We start from the raw sequence: 17,508 nt of genomic DNA on the forward strand, positions 1-17,508 counted from the left end.
AAACATGCCAAGCCCTATTTGTGATGGGGTAAAAATAGCTTGTTTCTCATCTCTTCCCAGGACCTCTGCTTCGTACACAAAAGCTTCACAGGTTAACTATAAAAATACCAGACGTGCAAGCACTGCCTTGATTTGAGCTGTTCAGTGTTTGGAGGAGTTCAGAAATCCACCTCAGCCCCGCAGGGAAGGGACTCACCCTCACAGCTTATCTCCCACCCAAGGCTAAAGGCCAGCAGCTGACAACTCCCTTTAATAGAAACTACCATCCTTCTGAATAAAAACATCAAAAACCAGCAAAAAAATCCCAAAACAAACTTCAGTGGAATTACATCTTGTGCCCCTTCTTGGCTGGATACTTTTTAAATGACTCTCGAATCTGGTTCAAAGCTGTGCTGCAGCCAGGGACAGGCTCCCCGGGAAGCAGAGTGAGCACTGTCAGCTTCTGCATCAAAAGGAGAAGAGAGATCGTGGCTGGTCTGGCTCACCCTAAGAACCATCATTTCATAGCAACTTCTGCTAAATTAACTTTTTTTCCAGAGCCTAAATGTATCTCACCCAGCACCTGCCATGCTCAGAACAACACAATAAGACCTGGGAGAGCAGCACCACAGGAGAGCCGTCAGGAAGCCCAGTTTAATCGTTGCATCATTTCTAATGACAGATCAGCCGGACCCACAAGCAAGCACCAACCTATTTGTGACTTGGGCTTTGAAAAGGACAAGAGGAGACTCTGAAGTGCATCTGAGACCTGCTGGTATTTATACACACACTCAAAGGCACCCAGGAGAAAACACCAGACGCACACGTCCCCGGTCCTGCAGCCAAAGCTCACAGGAGCCACCAGCCCCAGGAGCCTTCCCAGAAATGGGCGGCAGCAGCACATCTCCCTACAAGGCAGTGCTGAGAGAGGCACACAGAGTCAGCCATCTGCTGCCTCCTGAGAGCACACTCTGGGCTTTAACCCACCCCAGCACATGGCAGGCACTGGTTTGTGGCACTCCCAGACATCACCTTCCCCAGCACACACACCTACAAACACTGTGCTCAGGCACAGGCTCTGTGTTGGCCATTAAAATTCATCTCCAGAAACCTGGCCTCAAATTGAGGCAGCATAAATTAAGCAGCAATTTGGGGCTTTGGGTAAGATGCAGCAATGTCTCAGAAGAGCTCTTAGCACAGCCACACTCATTTTAAGTGACAGGGACATGAAAAACAAATTTGCTTGCTAAATACACATTTTGTTTAGCTGGTTGTATTGAAACGCTCAACATTTGTAGTTTAGATTATGTTCCTAAACATGCCCACATCATGCTGCAGGCCAGAATCTCATGAGATCTGTTATAACAGTCCCTCAAGTTTCCACCTCTCTATTAAAGTCAATCTAGAGTCAAAAGCTTCAAGAAGTGGGAAAGCCCTAGTCTCTGCTCAGCTTTCTTCCCACTTTTAACAACTCTAGTAAATAAATGAGGAGAAAAGTGCACCTTTTCCAGGTTTTACTTTATCTGGCTTCCTCCTCCTCTTGTTATACACAGACTTTCATCATTTATAATCAAAACCATTTCAGAGAACAAGGAGAGGCATCTAGAAGTTTCCAGCTCTATTGTCCCACCTGCCTATACACTGTCACTGAAGGGTCACCTCACCAGATGCTTCAAGGCAAAAATCACAGCCTCTGTTATTTACATTAATGTCTTGTGTTAGCTGTTAAATACAGCTGCTCTCAAAGGTGGCTTCTCTCAAGCACCCTGCTCTCCTCACCTGCCATTGCTTCCCATTCCTTTAGCTTATTCTGAAAGGGCAAGGCTCCTGAAAATAATTTTTCTTCTTATCTGATAGGCACTGGTATAAGAACCCAGCCAGCAAACAAACAGCACATAACTGTGACACACCAACAATCTCACCCAGTACGTGCAACCCGGGGTTCTGGCTCATACTTCCACGCCACAGTGCACGTTACAGCCATCCTCCCGTCCCTGACGCAAGGCAACGCAGTGCATCATGCTTCCTTCCTATTCCAGTGCACTCTTCCTCCTATTCAGTGGTCCACAAAGATCTCAAGAGACCATACAACACAGGGCCCACAAGCGGCACACACCCTCACGCGGTGGCAAAGACTTGGGAACTCGGTGTTTTGTAGAGAAAGGAATGGCTGGACCTTCTGACTCTTCCTCACGGGGCAGATGTGCCCTGGCCTGCTTGAAAACCCACAGCAGCATCACTGCAGTTTCACAGTCATGTCATGCAAGAGCACTGCACAGTGTCATCAAGGAAAATCCAAACAATCCCGAAAGATAAAGGGAAAAAGAAATTAAACTGGTTTCAGCTGGACATCTCCCATTAATTTCCCACTATTGTCCTAACCAGCACCTAAGCAGCACACGCTGACAGCGAGGGCCACCTCCCACAGCCAGCGCAATTCCCTGAGAGCAGGAGACTCCAACTGGATCTACTCCATATTAATAGTCCACTCGAGCACTTCTGGGCAAACTGCAGCAGGCAGGCAAGTGACCTGACGCAGGTTTCTTTTCAGCCACTAAGCCACTTTAAGAGACATCTAAAAATACATTAAATGCTTTTCTCATGTGACTTTCCTATGCAAGGGCCTGCTTTAAAGCCTGCCAACAGCAAAAGGAACGAGTCGCTGCTGCAAGACCACTTTCCTGCATGGACAGCCTCTGCCTCATCAACTTGTTTGAGTCCAGGAGACAAGCTTAAGATAAAACCTAGAACAACCTGCAGTCCGCTTGGAAGCGCCAGCCACTGCTCATCTTCCCCAAAGGGCTGTGCTTCTTTTCAGCATCACCACCCAGATAGGGAGCTGCAATGTTTTGTAGCTTGTTTCTGCTCCAGAAGGATCTTTAACTAGCTACACTTAGAGGAGTTCAAATAAGTGCTTCCCTCAACCAAGCCTAGAGAACAAAAATAACTTTCCAGCTCTGCTGACACAGGTAATTCCTCTCCATTGAGGAGAGGTGAGGTAAATAGGACAACTGTTTTGCCTTTAAAAGGGATTTGCACATCAGCTCAGCTGGCTGCTACCACAAAGCTCAAGCAAGAGGACACCGGCCATTTCAATTACTCCATCTGGTCCTCAAGCCCATCTCCTTATATCAGATTTACATCACCAAGTTTCCCACCCAAACTCTTCCTCCCCTCTCCATGGGGAGCAGACAGCTTTTCTACCGTTTTGAGATGCAGACCTGTGTGCTCACAAGCTTCTGTAGGTGCCTGGGTCTGCCTTGAATAAGAGCACTGACACACTAGGAAATGCAAGGTCCTGCAGCAGTTCAAGCTGTAGAGCCAACCCATCTGCTTCTACTGATACTGAGGGTGGCTCTTCCTCACCCCAAAGCAGACACCTCGTTGTGTGCCCAGGCAGCTCCTAGCTTCAGCTGACCTTTTCCAGTTGGCACAGCCTACGACTGCTGGTCCCAAACAAGGCTTAGAGTCAGCTGTGCAGAATTCACTAAGAATCATCATAAGTCACTGCTTAAAGAAGAATTCCACCCCTAAACACTTGCACAGGGCCAGCCTGAATTGCCATATATGACCAGAAAAGACTTTAGCCTGTGAAGCACTCTGTCCTGGCCTCTCAGCTGGAGTGACCAAGCCCCATAGCACCCCAGTCCAAAAGATGCTTACAGGAAAGAGCTCTGCACCCTACCTTGCTCTCTCTGTGGTCTCCCTCATGCTAGTGGTACACTGCTTTTCTAGCAGGTTCTGAGCTCTGAACTGACCAGCCTATCACAAAACACAGGTATGAGCAGCCAAGGCTCAAAGGGTAGAATTGCCCCCGTTTGCAATATCTTGATTTCATCTTTAACTTCAGGAAAAATCAGATCCTACAACTCACTGCCTCCTCTGTTCTCTGGTTTTCTTTAGGAACTAAAGAACTGCCTCAAAAGATCTCCTGAAGCATCACATCAAGGCAATGGTTTTCAGCCAGCATGTGATCAGACTATAAGAAATCCAGAAAAGGTGCCAAAAGGCTTACCTGAAGGCAGCAGGATTAAGTTTGCTATATAAAGTTATGCACCTCCAGGGGAAGCTTTAGGAGTCTGCAAGTCAGGGGATAGAAAAAGGCTGGAGGGCGCTGGGCTGAGTCGTGGCAGCACCAGGATGCAGCACAGAGGTCTGCAGGAAACAGCTTCTTCCTGTGACAGCAGGACAGTCCCATGACCCCTCTCCCCTGGGATGCCCATGGGCCAGGCACGGCTGACTGCCAGTCCAGGCTGGCCAGACAGCCAGGCCACATCGGTTTTGCTGATCAGAAGTCACCGAGGTGCCAGCAAGGCTGTACCTGACCCTGGGGGTTTGGGTTGCTGGGGCACAGGGAAAGCAGGAGGTAGAGGTGAGTGGCAGTTCCGCTGTTTCCACTTGACCCAGGGACAAGGATGTTTCAGCAGCACAGAACCAGTGTGGTGGGGAGAGAGGAGGGTGGGGATTCCAGTTTCCAGGAATAAGGGGTGTACAGCACTCATGTACCAGCACTGGAAGACTGGTTTGAGGGGAGGATTGTGACTGAACCATATCACAGGTCTGGAGTACTGCTTCTAGATTCCAGGGGCTCACCCAGTTCTGATTGAGGCTTTTGAGCAAACCTTCTCACGCCTAAATTAGCTGTGGTAATCACAGAGGCCTTCCCTCTGACACGTTCAGCAGACAGAATCACACGCAACTTTTATCCCAGCTTATCACCATTACCACACAGGGGAACACCGCTGCCTTCTCAATGCTTTAAGTCCACAATATGCAATTTTACAGCTTTGCCAGTAGCAAATGAATCCCTTTTTCATGTTAGTTTCGATTACAAAGTGTTCATGAGACTATAAAGCCCTATTCTCATACTTTTCTTACCAGCAGTTTACTACCCAAGGGTCTGTGGTGTTTTGCAGCACCACCACAACATTTTGCTTTAGCTTCTTCTGTATGTTTTTGAGGATGTTTATTTATTCTCAGCAATTGTTATTCTCAGAAGATCAAGCTTCTAACCTCCCTAAAGGCTGACCCCTGACTCTGCTTTATTTTAAGACGAGATAAAGTGTTTCCTGAAAAAGCCACCAGCACCAGGCTGCTGGCCTACAGGTAAACACAAAGCACCAGCGTCACAAACACCGCTGGAAGCACAAAATCTCCCACATAGAGGACAAAAGTTTCACGTTTTGGCCAAACACCTCACTCTGAGGGAACAGAACAGATACTGTGCAAACACATACAGCACCATGGTACAGGCCTTTATGCTAGATCACATGAGCCCATTAGTCATAGAATCATAGAATGGTGGGGGTTGGAAGGGACCTTTAGAGATCATCCAGTCCAACCCCCCTGCAGAAGAAGGTTCACTTAGATCAGGTCACATAGGAACATGTCCAGACAGGTCTTGAAGACTTCCACGGAAGGAGCCTCCACAACTCCTCTGGGCAGCCTGTGCCAGGGCTCCCTCACCCCACAGTGAAATAGGGGTTTTTTATAAGAAACTCGATTCTGTGCCGTTGATCACCACCCTCTGGGCTCTGTCCAAATCACTTCTGTGTTACTGCCACCAACAAAACCCCTGACCTGGACACTAATTAAAAGGTTTACTGCCCTATTCCTGATGCTTTATTCCACACAGGATGGACAGATTGGTGCTGTGACCAAAACTTGCATGACTGCTTATGCACCCCAGACAACAGCTCTTCTGTGCCCAAGCACCAAACAGCAGAAGCTTTAGATGAACTCAAGGCGAGAACTACCAAAATCAATGACAGAAGCTATTTGTGCCCACAAAATTCAGTTGTTGCTAACACTACTGAAATTAGCACATGCTTTAAGACATGTTGTACAGTGTATTGGGTAGCATGCAGGAGAAAGGAAAGATGCTGAGGGTTTTGAGGAGCAGACAGGCAAGGGGTTTTGAATGTTAGGAAAAATAGAGGAAGATTCTCCCTCTGAACCAGTGCAGTCCCACCCTTGTCTCCAGCCAGTCTTTGCCCTGCATCTATAAAGGCAGAAGCCTAATTTCAAGAGAAAAAGAGAGCCAGCTACACTCATTCTGTGTATCCTTCCAAAAGGATCCTGCAAAGTTTAATTGGGAGAAAGTTTTAGAATAACTACCTTTTTATTCTCTAAAGCAGGCCCCAGGCACTATCATAAAAATTCCACTAGAATGCTTCCTTTGGGGTGGGAAAACACCATGCATGGTCTGTCATGCAGGAATCAGCTCCTACAGCAGTGCACTCACATTCCTCAGATATTAAGACCTAAGTAGAAAGTCTAAGGGACATGATCAGGGAATCACTGCAGCCTCAAATATTCACATTCTAACGTCAAAGTCATGCTGGGTTTTCCACTGACAGCAAACTCTGTACTTGTAGACAACTGCAAGACCATTTTATGACAAGAAGCCCTTGCTTTGGGAAAAGCAAAGCACCCTCAGAGAAAGTAGATCTAGAGGGATCCTTAGATTTCCTTAGAGGAAAAAGACAGCCCCAAAATGTCTGGTTAGGTATCAGCACACACTCCTACCTTTTTCTGCCTCCTGGCTCAAAATGCCTCTCACTGTGTACCTAGAAGCCCACACCTGTGTAAGGCCTTCCTGGAGGAATCCCAGGAGCCACAAAAGATCTCACATTTCTACTGTGATTCCAGCAACATGTAGACAGGGCCTGATGAAGCTCTGAAGAAGCTGCTCTCAGCTAGAGACCAGTACTGAAGGGCTGCTTCAGAGAATAAGTTTATGGGAGAGGTACAGAAGCCATACTGGAAAAACTCAGAACTTAATTCCCTTCTGATTAAAGTGGCATCTGAACAGCATCCTGAAGTGCTGAGTAACTAAGCAGACAGATGGGGATCATTATCATTGACCACTCTTAGTCTCTCTCCCCGTTTCAAAGAAGCCACACACATAAGGAAATCCTCTCAAGGCCTCATGTGAGTTCTTGGAAGAGATGTTTCCCCAAAGGGCCTGGAAGAATCTGTTTAGGGGCTGACCTTGTACAGCAAAGAGATGCCTATGTGACAAGAAGCAAGAAGTGCCACCCCAGCAAGGGACTGACAGCACAAACCACCCCCACCTCACAATCTGAAGTTGAGACAGTAGCACAAAGCTTTCACATCATCTGCTGTAATTCAACACTCCAGTGGAAAACTGCTGGTTCAAACTATGGCCCTTCCTCTTCTTACTCAAGCTCATCTCAAATCAATCCCCAGCCCTTGGGACCGATAGACAATGATCAGTATCTGCTGATGGTAACTCTCATCAAAATTACTGCATGCTACTCCCCAGCCTTAAGGAACACACTTCACAGATGATTAAGCTTTCTGAAGTCTAAACTGTACAATCTAGTTCAAAAAAGAAAAGACCCAGTGTGAATTCACTGCCTATGTGCATTCAGCCTGACCTGTAACTATGCTAGAGTAAACTGAAACCTCTCCTGTAATCACTTTTTCAGCCCCTGAGGAGGGAGGGGAGGAATGCTGTTCGTCGGGTCCCTACCAAGAAGTATTCCCAACACCGAGCGCTGCAGGAAGAGGCTTCTAAGCCAATTTGTTGGAAAGCTCCAAGGATTCAAAATATTTCTGAAGCTGCCTATGCAATCTTCTATGAATTGAGTCCTTTTCAGAAAGCAGAGTAGAAAATACACACCATACCCTCATTCAGGGCTGCAGTGGCAGCAAATGCCATAGCTGAGCTCTGCAGTGACAGCAACTCAAGGAAAGGGGAAGAAAGGAGAACTGATCAGCAGAAATCGTCATTCAAACGTATCTTAACGGGTCAGACAAGGTGAGGAGTCTGTTTATTTCTAAAGAACAAAAAAAGAAACAAAGCTGAACGCTGTCCACTTGTGGGGCTAGGACAAACACTGCTGCTGTTTCCAAGTCTCACCCTCCACATGGGAAGGGTGAGACTGCCAGAGATAATGTACTTTGAATCCTACCAAGAATTACACTGCAGGCCTAGAGGATCCCTGCAGGACAGGGAAACCAGGAGCAGACTCAACACTGAATAACAAAAATATCCATGATGGCCAAGAGCATCAACCCAAGGGACAGCTCTGCTGATAGAATGGCTCCCTGCCTCCCAAGATAGCCCAGCTCCACTCCTGATGATTTTGCTAAGCCAGGGAAGGGTCGAGCTGAAAAAAAGAACAATTTTATGCCAAGTTAGCAGGGTCTGTTGATCAGTGCAGTAGCTCAGCACCACAGCTGGCTTGTGGGAGGAGGCAAGAGGGCATGGCTGGGAACAGTGAAAGAGAAGAGCCCTTTTAAGAGCACCAAACCATGAGGCTGGCTGAAGCAGGCACTCATCCTGAGCTAACCCACCACTCCAGCACAGGGACCATGGCCATCTCTTCCTCCTGCTCCTCCAGGCTGGGCCTCACATTCTCTCCACCTGCACTGCTGAGGTGTTTACAAGCTCCTTCCAGCCGGGGCATTTACAAGATCCTTGCAGGGACAATCCAGGTTACTGAGTTGCAGAAAGTTAACCCAGGAAAAAACAAGATCAGCAGAGCAAGATGACTGCAAACACCACAGCTACAGGTCAGACCTCACCTCCTGCTCCACAAGCCTGTACAACCTCACTCTCCACTGTTCCCTGCACCTCACCCTGGGACAACTTTGGTGGCATCAGCACTGGCATGGCCCAGCAGGGACACAGCCCTGGGGGCCACATGGCAGAAGACCATCTGTGTTAACGTGTGGATGAGTGTTGTGAGCTCTCCAGGCAGACATATGCAAGTGCTGCTCTAAGGAGCCAGAGTAGCACGTGGTAGCCCAGCAGCCCCCTCCAGCTCTCAGGTCCTGGCACGCTTCCCAGAGGTGGAAGAGCCTCAAAGCTATCAGCAGAGATTTGGGGGAATTTCCTAGAGTGCATCAGGCCTGGCTCCCATAAACTAGCACTGCCAGGCTGGGGTGACCTTGAGCAGGACTCTGCATTCCTGGAGTGCCTTACATCCCTTGCACCCCAGCTAATAACTTAGGCAGAAGCTACCACCAGGCAAGAAGCTCCAGCTTTAATTTGGGACGTGGTTTCAAGACATCTTCTCATCTGAGCAGGTCACCATCAATAAGAAAAGGAGGCCCCCATTGCCTCCACACATTCCACACCACTCACCTTACCCTGTCTCCTCATCAGACACCCAGAACAGCACACAAACCATGCACAACAGCCAGGGAGCTTGCTGCTGGTCCCCAAGCCACCAGTCCATAGGCATCTGCAGAGGAAGGGAGCAGATGTGCCTGGCCAGGGGACTTGGACCATCTCCTTTGGGCAGTGTCATACCAGCACACCAGTTCATGTGCTCATGAAAAATGCAATATGAAAGTGGTAATATCAAATACATACAATCATCTTTCTCACTGGCAAGCTACAACTTTATCCCAGAAAAGCTAAAGCATGGACAGTTTAAGCCAAGAGATAAGTGCAAGGAGTCAACAGAAGTGCAAGGAGACACACAAAGAGAAAAAAGGCACTAGACTAGAAAGTGCACTCACCCAGAGTATTCATGCAAGGTTTAACTTTCTGTCCAGCAGCAATGTAGCAACTTGCTCAAACTTAGTCTCACAGATCAAGCACTAAAGCACAGGTTCTTTGGGTTGATCTTTTATTTTCCACAGCTTAAACATGGTCATGGTCCTCTGCGAATCGGGTTTAAGGTACAGAGCTCTCCAGACTGCACAAATATCCTAAGAACAAACATTTTCAGCATACCAAGAACTCAGATATGCTAGGTCAATCCAACTGTGTTTATTTGTATTTCACCCAAATCACCACTGAAGTACTGGGAGCTCAAGGAGCAACAGCCTCCCACTGATTCAGCAAGAGACCAGAAGTAATTGGTAGACAGTCTGCAAGCGCCAAAAAGAATGCCAGAGGCATTTATTTACATGACCCCTGCTTGCTCAAGGAGAATTCAAGAGCTTGCATTTTCCTCAAATTAATCATTACTAGAATTAAGTCCTCCATACTATTCCTCAGCTAACAAAAGTAAAGGCACAAACCACCCAAAATCATCTCCACAAAACTCTCTGGACAGCTGTCACTGCCAAAACTAGACAGACTGTGCTCCTGTCAGCTGAAGTTCCTCCCCAGGCTGGCACTGCACCTTGGGACCTCCCCAGGACAATCTCTCTCACTAACTCTCCCAAGGAGGTGGGAAACGAACAGACACACCATTCCTTCTGTGAAGCTTTCTCTCCTGCCAAGGCACAACCATGACACACCTTCTCTGCCACGCTGGCAACACATCACACCTCACATCTATGCTAAAGCATGACAATTCTCCCCAGCACCTGGTTGCTGTAGCCACACGCTCCTCTTCTCCCTCAGACTTGAGCAGCACCACTGGTCTTCAGTGCAAAGCACCTCTCAGGCATGTCAGCTGGTGTACTCCCTGAGGTTACCCCTTGCTGCCAGAGCACAGCTCTGCCCAGAAGAGACACGGGAAAACTCCTCCAGAGCGGTCAGCCATGGCAGACAAGTTGCAGTCAGAGTTTTGAGCCCATTCTAACCATGCACTTTGCAGCTGAAGCTGAGGAAAGGTCTCACTCTACCTGTCACATGTCCTTCTCCTTCATTCCTGGGACCAGCTGAGCCCAGCACACTGGGCAGTGAGAGATGAGAGGAGAAAGAAGTGGATTAAGCAGGGCTGGAGGGAGCAGTGAGTACCAGCCATTTCTAAAAGCAGAGAAGTGCTCAGGGTTAATACATCCCACACAAAACCCCTCGGTACCCAGCGAGGCACAGAACACCTTCCCTGATACCAGCCTCACAGCTTTTGTCAATTCTCCAGGCCTAATATCAGCAATTAAGCAGGATTTACTACTTGGTTTACACATTGCTGAAAAAAATGGGTATTTCTAAGCTAGCATGTGCTGTCAACAACATCATCTTGTTATTCAAGAACTCGTGCCAGCTCCTAAAGAAGCGAGCACAAACTCCTGCAGCAAGACGGCGCGACCTGGAATCAGCCAGGCTTTGCTGATTACTCCTCTGAGTAAACAGTGGTGTTCCCAGCACTTCAGCTTGCTCTCAAGCTTCTCCCATTGGCATACTACCCTATATTTAGGATAGAAGAGCGCAATGACAAGTATCGGGAAGAATGAGTAAGTGGTTCAGGATGCTCGGTATAGCGGCAGAGACTGTGCAAAGAAACCTATGCTGAAATAGAAACTCTGAAAGTGAGGAAAGCAATCTGTAAAGCTCAAGAAGAGACAGCTTTCTACATATTAAGTTAAACAGCAAATTTTGTTAAGGACAGTATTCCCAAGGCAGGAGATGCTAACAGGCCATCCTGCAAAAGCAGTGGGCAGTGGAAAGAAACTCCTACTCAGAGGGGCTGAGAGAAGACAGGTGAATACTTGGCCTTTTAACACAGACTTTGCTAATGATTTTGGTCTCATTTTGGACAACTAGGCAACATCAATGCTGCTTCCCGAGCTCTATGAGCAAGGGAGACACAGCACCTCATGGAGCCTGTGCAAACCCTGCTGCTCAGCTCCCATCTGCCAGCAGCAGAGACCAGGTCAAGCTCTAAAAGCACACACGAGGTCTTTGCAACCTGCTGAAACTTGCTGAATTCATATCCCCTGCTTCAATGGGCGCTGGAGACTCGGGCGAGCCACTCTGCAGCCTGTTGCTTCTGAGGAGCCAAGGAGGCCATAGGGAACATTCCACACCGATGCCTGTTTGTGCAGCACAACTATTTACTCGCACTTGGGGCCCCACATCGCTGACTCAAGACAAAAGTTCGCCCGTGGGTCAGTTATGGCCGGAACAGCGCGTGCTGTTACTCACGCTGGCAGCACTGAGCCCCAAGGTCGGCCCTGGCAGCCGAGGGGGCCTGTATAGTCTCCGGTGAGCTGGGCCGTTCCCGCCGCGGAGCCGCCCCGCAGCCCTGTCCGGGACCGTAACCGCAGAGACCCCCATGCTCACGGACACCTAGGACTATCCACCTGCGCGCCCACGGGGCCAAGGCGGTGCCGGTGAGCGCGGAGAGCCGCCGCGTTCCCGTCCAGCCCAGGAATCCTATGGGGCTCCGGCACCCACGGCCGGGAACCGTGGCAGCTCCAGGGATGGCTGCCTCCGCCGCCGGCACCGGGGCCGCTCCCACCGCGCCCGCCGGCGGCTACAGCGAAGCTCCACACCGAGCCCGGTACAACCCAGGCCGGCTCAGCCGCTCGGAGCCCCGGGCAGGGCCCGCTCCGCCTTCCTGCCCGCCGGCGAGGCCGGCCCCGCCGGAGCCCCCTGATCGCGTCACCCACCCGAGACGGGAGAGGAAGCCGAGGTGTAGGGAAGCGCGGCAAGACGGGGGCAGCGGCAACGGGACCGGACCCCGCAGCCAGCCCGGGCCGCCGCCTTCGCCTGGTCCCGGCAGGCCGCGGAGGGCACGCAGGGGCTGGAGCGGCCGGCGGAGCCGCCTCCGCTAGACCACGCCACCCCGCTGCCCGCGCACCGGGAGGGCCCGGGCGCGCCGCGCCTCTGCCCAGGCCGCGCCGCCGCTCCCGCTCCCGGCCCGCCCAGTAGGCCAAGGGCAGGGCGGCTCGGCAGGTGCCACCGCCGCTGCCGGGCGGAAGCCGGGCCCCGCGCCCGCACCGTTCCCCCGTCCCCGCGGCCCCCTCACCGTGCGACGGCCGGGCCCGGAGGCCGCTCCCCGCCGGCTCTCGCCGCCAGCGGCCCCGACGCACCGAGCGGGCGGCGCGGCGCGAGCGCGACCCCGCGCGGGCACGTACCTGGGGGCGGGGCGGGCGGCGCCTAGCAACCGGCGGCACGAGCGCGCTCCGGCCAATCGGCGCCCGCGCTCGCCCCGCCTCCCCCGCCCGGGCCCCGCCCCCGGGGCCGCCCCAGGCCCCGCCCCCGCCGCGGCCCCGCCCCGCGCCCCGCGCGGCCCCGCCGCCGGGTGGCCGCGGCCCCGCTTGGCCCCGCGCCCGGGGGCACGTATTTGCCCGTGGCCAGCGGCCCGGGGACGCGGGGCCGCCGCCATGCAGCCGCTGCTGGGGGTCCTGCTCGCCCTGGCCGCGGGCCTCAGCTCAGGTAGGGCCCCGGGCCGGGCCGCCGGGGGCTGGAGGGCGTGGGGCAGCGTGGGGCAGCGTGGGGCAGCGTGGGGCCCGGTGCCAGCGTTGGAGGGGGTGGCAGAACTAGGAGGCTGCACGCGTGTGCTGAGCACCCTGGAGGGCAGAGACTCCCCCCGAGCCCGCTGCTGTACGGGACGGGGGTGCCGCTGCTCTATGGGGGAGGCGTCCCACGCTCCACGGGGCCCCGGTGTCCGCGCTGTGCGTGTCATTCCCCCCGTCTGTGACATGCTCCCTAGGCCAGCGCTCGCCCCTCAACGACTTCCAGCGCCTGCGAGCCACTGAGCTGCTGCTGGCAGTGCCCGCAGACCCGCTGCAGCCGCCGGCGCGGGGCTCAGCGGAGCAGTGTGCCCAGCGCTGTGCCGCCAGCCTGGGTTGCCGGTGAGTGCGACGTGGCAGCACAGAGGGTGGGAGTGCAGAGGGCATGACATTGGGGTCACCCTGCATTTGTAGGCTGGGTGCACAAGCGTGCGCCCCCTGGTCCTGTGGGTCCTGGCCCTGCAGGTTGCCCTACCAGGCTGTTCCTTCCAGGGCTTTCCACCATGACCGGCAGAGCCAGCTGTGCCAGCTGCTGCCCAAGACTCAGCACTCACCCCATGTCCAGCTGCAGAAGAACATCCATTACGACCTGTACCAAAAGAAAGGTGTGTGGGTGCCATGGGTGAGCATAGGCACACCGCAGGCCGGGCGCAGGGCTCCACTGCCGAGGTGCCCTGGCTCAGACACGGCGCCCTGATGTGGTGCTTGGCTCTGCCCAGACTACCTGCGGGACTGCATCGTGGCCAATGGCTCCAGCTACCGTGGCACGCGGGCCACGACAGAGAAGGGGCTGCGCTGCCAGCACTGGCAGGCCATGACACCCCATGACCACAGGTGCCCCTGTGTCCTCGGCTGCCCCATGGCACCTGCTGGTGGCCACGGGCAGCATGGGGCAACAGGGAATGGGCTGGGGACAGCATCGGGGCAATGGGGACAACATGAGGGCAATGGGGACAGAGTGGGGGCAATGGTAGCAACCAGGGGTGGCACAGCATTGTGGCTGTGCCCAACCCAGGGCTCAAGGCTCCCAGCAGCTCTCCTACCCAACCTGCTGCCAGCAGGTTCCTGCCATCCCCCCGCAATGGTCTGGAGGAGAATTACTGCCGAAACCCTGACCGGGACAAGCGGGGCCCGTGGTGTTACACCATCGACCCCAACGTCCGGCACCAGAGCTGCGGCATCAAGAAATGTGAGGATGGTGAGTGCCACATTCCAGGAGGTGCCCCGTGCTCTGTGTTCCCCCCACACTGAGCCCCACGGGTTGTCAGCAGCTGTCTGCATGACCTGCAATGGGGAGGAGTACCGTGGCGCCGTGGACCACACCAAGTCGGGGATTGAATGCCAGCGCTGGGACCTGCAGCACCCACACAAGCACCCCTACCACCCTGACAAGTACCAGCCCCTAGCCCCGGGCAGCCGCCCCAGCCACGGCAATTGCCAGGCTGGTGGTGTCACCCTCAACGCCGCTCCCTGTCTCCGGCCCAGGTACCCTGACAAGGGGCTGGACGACAACTACTGCCGCAACCCCGACAGCTCCGAGCGGCCCTGGTGCTACACCACCGACCCCGGGCGGGAGCGCGAGTACTGCCGCATCCGCCTCTGCAGTAAGTCCCCGCCGGGCTCACCGTGCAGCTGGGGCTGGGGGTCCCGAGTGCCACCCTGACCCTACTGCTTGGCCCCACACAAGCAGAGAAACGCCCACGGCCCCACAACGTCACCACCGGCTGCTTCAGGGGCAAGGGCGAAGGCTACCGGGGCCGGGTGAACGTCACTGTGTCAGGGATCCCCTGTCAGCGCTGGGACAGCCAGACCCCGCACCGGCACCACTTTGTGCCCGAGAAGTACCCCTGCAAGTAAGAGAGGGTGGGGGGATGCGCCTGCAGGAGCGGGCAGCAGCCACGGGTGGGGGATTGGGGGGACACCCATGCGGCCCCTCCACCAGGGACCTGCAGGAGAACTACTGCCGCAACCCCGACGGCTCGGAGGCGCCGTGGTGCTTCACCACCCGCCCCAACGTCCGCATCGCCTTCTGCTTCCACATCCGCCGCTGCCCCGACGAGCTGGATGCCCAAGGTGAGCCGCCCCCATGCACCCACCCCCGGGGGGCCTGCCGGGGGTACCAGCCCTCCCTGCCTGTCCCCAGAGTGCTACCACGGCCACGGCGAGCACTACCGCGGCCATGTCAGCAAGACACGCAAGGGCATCACGTGCCAGCCCTGGGCCGCCCACGAGCCCCATGAGCCCCAGTGAGTGTGTGAGGGAGCGGGCAGGGGAGGTGGGGGATGAGGATGGGGATGAGGACGGTGTCTTCCTCTCGCCAGGATCTCGCCCGTCACCCACCCCGAGGCACACCTGGAGGAGAACTACTGCCGCAACCCCGACAACGACAGCCACGGGCCCTGGTGCTACACCATGGACCCCCGCACGCCCTTTGACTACTGTGCCATCAAGTCCTGCTGTGAGCCGCCCCCTGCCCCCCTGCAGAGCTAGAGGAGGTTCCCCAGCCACCCCCTGGGTTGTTTTGGTCCTGCTAGGGTGGCTGAGCCCTCCCTCAATGCCACCCTCTGCCTTCACAGCCAGCAGCACGGTGCCCTCCATCCTGGAGAATGCAGGTGAGGGCCCGTGGGTGCCAAGTGGGTGCTGTGGGGTGGGTGCTGGTGGCACGTCCGCAGCTCACTCCCACCCTTCCCGCAGACGTGGTGGCATTCGAGGAGTGTGGCCGGCGGGACGAGAGGCTGCAGCGGAAAGGGCGCATCGTCGGCGGCCAGCCCGGCAACTCGCCCTGGACCGTCAGCATCCGCAACCGGTGAGCGGGCCCCGCGCACGCCCCGCGGCACGGCCAGCGTCCCCCCTGGGGAGCTCACCCCTGGTCCCCGCAGGGCCGGGGTGCACTTCTGCGGGGGATCTCTGGTGAAGGAGCAGTGGGTGATCAGCACGCGCCAGTGCTTCGCCTCCTGGTAAGGCCGGGGCTGGGGCACGGGGTGCCAGGACTGCCCCATGCCCTCACGCCCCTGTCTCGCAGCGATGCCGACCTAACAGGCTATGAGGTGCAGCTGGGGACGCTCTTCAAGGACCCAGGCCCCGGGGACCCCGACCAGCAGACCATCCCCATCGCACGGATCGTCTGTGGCCCCTCCGAGTCCCAGCTGGTCATGCTGAAGCTGGCGAGGTGAGCGGCTGTGCCCCGGCCCCTGCCATGCCCTGCTGCCAGCTGTGCTGGCACCACCTCCCCCTGCCCCTCTGCCCGCAGGCCGGCTGCTCTGAACAGGCGCGTGGCGCTGATCTGCCTGCCGCCCGAGCGCTACGTCGTGCCTGCGGGCACCGACTGCGAGATCGCCGGCTGGGGGGAAACCAGAGGTACCTGCCATGGGCAGCCCCTGCCATGGCATCTGCCCAACGCGTACCCTGCCCATGCCATTCCCCTGCCATGGCATCTGCCCAATGCGTACCCTGCCTATGCCATTCCCCTGCTATGGCATGCCTCTGCCTCACAGGGTCCCCTGCCCACAGCATCCCCCTGTTCACAGCATCCCCGTGCCCACAGCATCCTCGTGCCTACGGCATTCCCTTGCCCACAGTATCCCCATGCCCACGGCAGCCCCCTGCCCACAACATCCCCTGCTTGAAGTATTCATTGTTCCTGGCATCCCCTCTCCCACAGCATCCACCTGCCATGGCATTTTCCTGCCCATGCCATCCATCCCCCATCTACAGCGTCCCGCTGCCCATGACATGCCCCAGCCCACGACATCTCCCTGTCCCTGCCCTTCTCCTGCTCACACCACCCCCTGCTCACCGTACCCCCCGTGAGGGCACTCCCCAGCAAGGGCAGCACCTCACGCGCCATGTGCCCTGCCCCACGGCCCCTCGCCGCCCCCCTGCCCGCTGCCCCGCGTGCTCATGCCCGCAGGCACGGCGGACGGCAGCGTGCTGAACGTGGCGCGGCTGCCGGTGCTGGCCCACAGCGAGTGTAACGCAGCGCTGCGCGGGCGCGTGAAGGAGAGCGAGCTGTGCACAGCCCCGCTGCGTGCCGGCGTGGGGGCCTGCGAGGTGAGCTGTGCCGGGAGCCGCCGCCTCGGCCAGCCCGCGGTTGCCGGCACCGCGCTGACGCCGCTCTCTGGGTGCCGCAGGGAGATTACGGGGGCCCGCTGGCCTGCCTCACCGCAGACTGCTGGGTGCTGGAGGGGGTGATCACCCCGTCCCGCGTCTGCGCCCGCACCGACCAGCCCGCCCTCTTCATCCGCGTCTCCCTCTATGTTGACTGGATCCAGAAGGTGATGAAGATGGGCTGAGCGGGCTCAGCCCCGGCCTAGCACAGCCGCCGCCGCAGAATAAAGGCCTGGCCGTGGCCACGGGGTTTGGCACTGCACAGGGCCTCACACATTTATTTACCACCAAACCCCAACCCTTGTCCTG

The 17,508-nt window shown here is 55.5% G+C and overlaps 2 protein-coding genes across 4 annotated transcripts in view; one reads left to right on the plus strand and one right to left on the minus strand.

The window, feature by feature from the left end:
• The window catches only part of DAG1 (dystroglycan 1), a 51,847-nt gene extending 39,153 nt beyond the window's left edge, over positions 1 to 12,694 (minus strand). The window contains 1 exon segment of the mRNA XM_062008488.1: positions 12,606 to 12,694. The gene's annotated coding sequence lies outside the window, so the exon portion shown is untranslated.
• A 228-nt stretch (positions 12,695 to 12,922) lies between these two features.
• Positions 12,923 to 17,454, plus strand: MST1 (macrophage stimulating 1). 3 transcript variants are annotated; one of them, XM_062008190.1, is made up of 18 exons: positions 12,923 to 13,015; positions 13,293 to 13,434; positions 13,585 to 13,697; positions 13,812 to 13,926; positions 14,154 to 14,290; positions 14,364 to 14,484; positions 14,578 to 14,696; positions 14,780 to 14,945; positions 15,035 to 15,165; positions 15,236 to 15,338; positions 15,414 to 15,550; positions 15,669 to 15,704; positions 15,787 to 15,898; positions 15,972 to 16,049; positions 16,115 to 16,261; positions 16,343 to 16,449; positions 17,003 to 17,142; positions 17,223 to 17,454. In XM_062008190.1, exons 1-18 carry the CDS (start codon positions 12,964 to 12,966, stop codon positions 17,382 to 17,384), a joined length of 2,118 nt encoding a protein of 705 aa, XP_061864174.1. In that variant the 5' UTR covers positions 12,923 to 12,963; the 3' UTR covers positions 17,385 to 17,454. The 3 variants fall into 3 exon arrangements, with proteins under 3 accessions (XP_061864174.1, XP_061864175.1, XP_061864176.1); XM_062008191.1 differs by having other exon boundaries at positions 14,783 to 14,945; XM_062008192.1 differs by having other exon boundaries at positions 14,154 to 14,281.
• Positions 17,455 to 17,508: the final 54 nt, after the last annotated feature.

Source organism: Colius striatus, chromosome 15 (genome assembly GCF_028858725.1).
Source record: "Colius striatus isolate bColStr4 chromosome 15, bColStr4.1.hap1, whole genome shotgun sequence".
Lineage (NCBI taxonomy): Eukaryota > Metazoa > Chordata > Aves > Coliiformes > Coliidae > Colius > Colius striatus.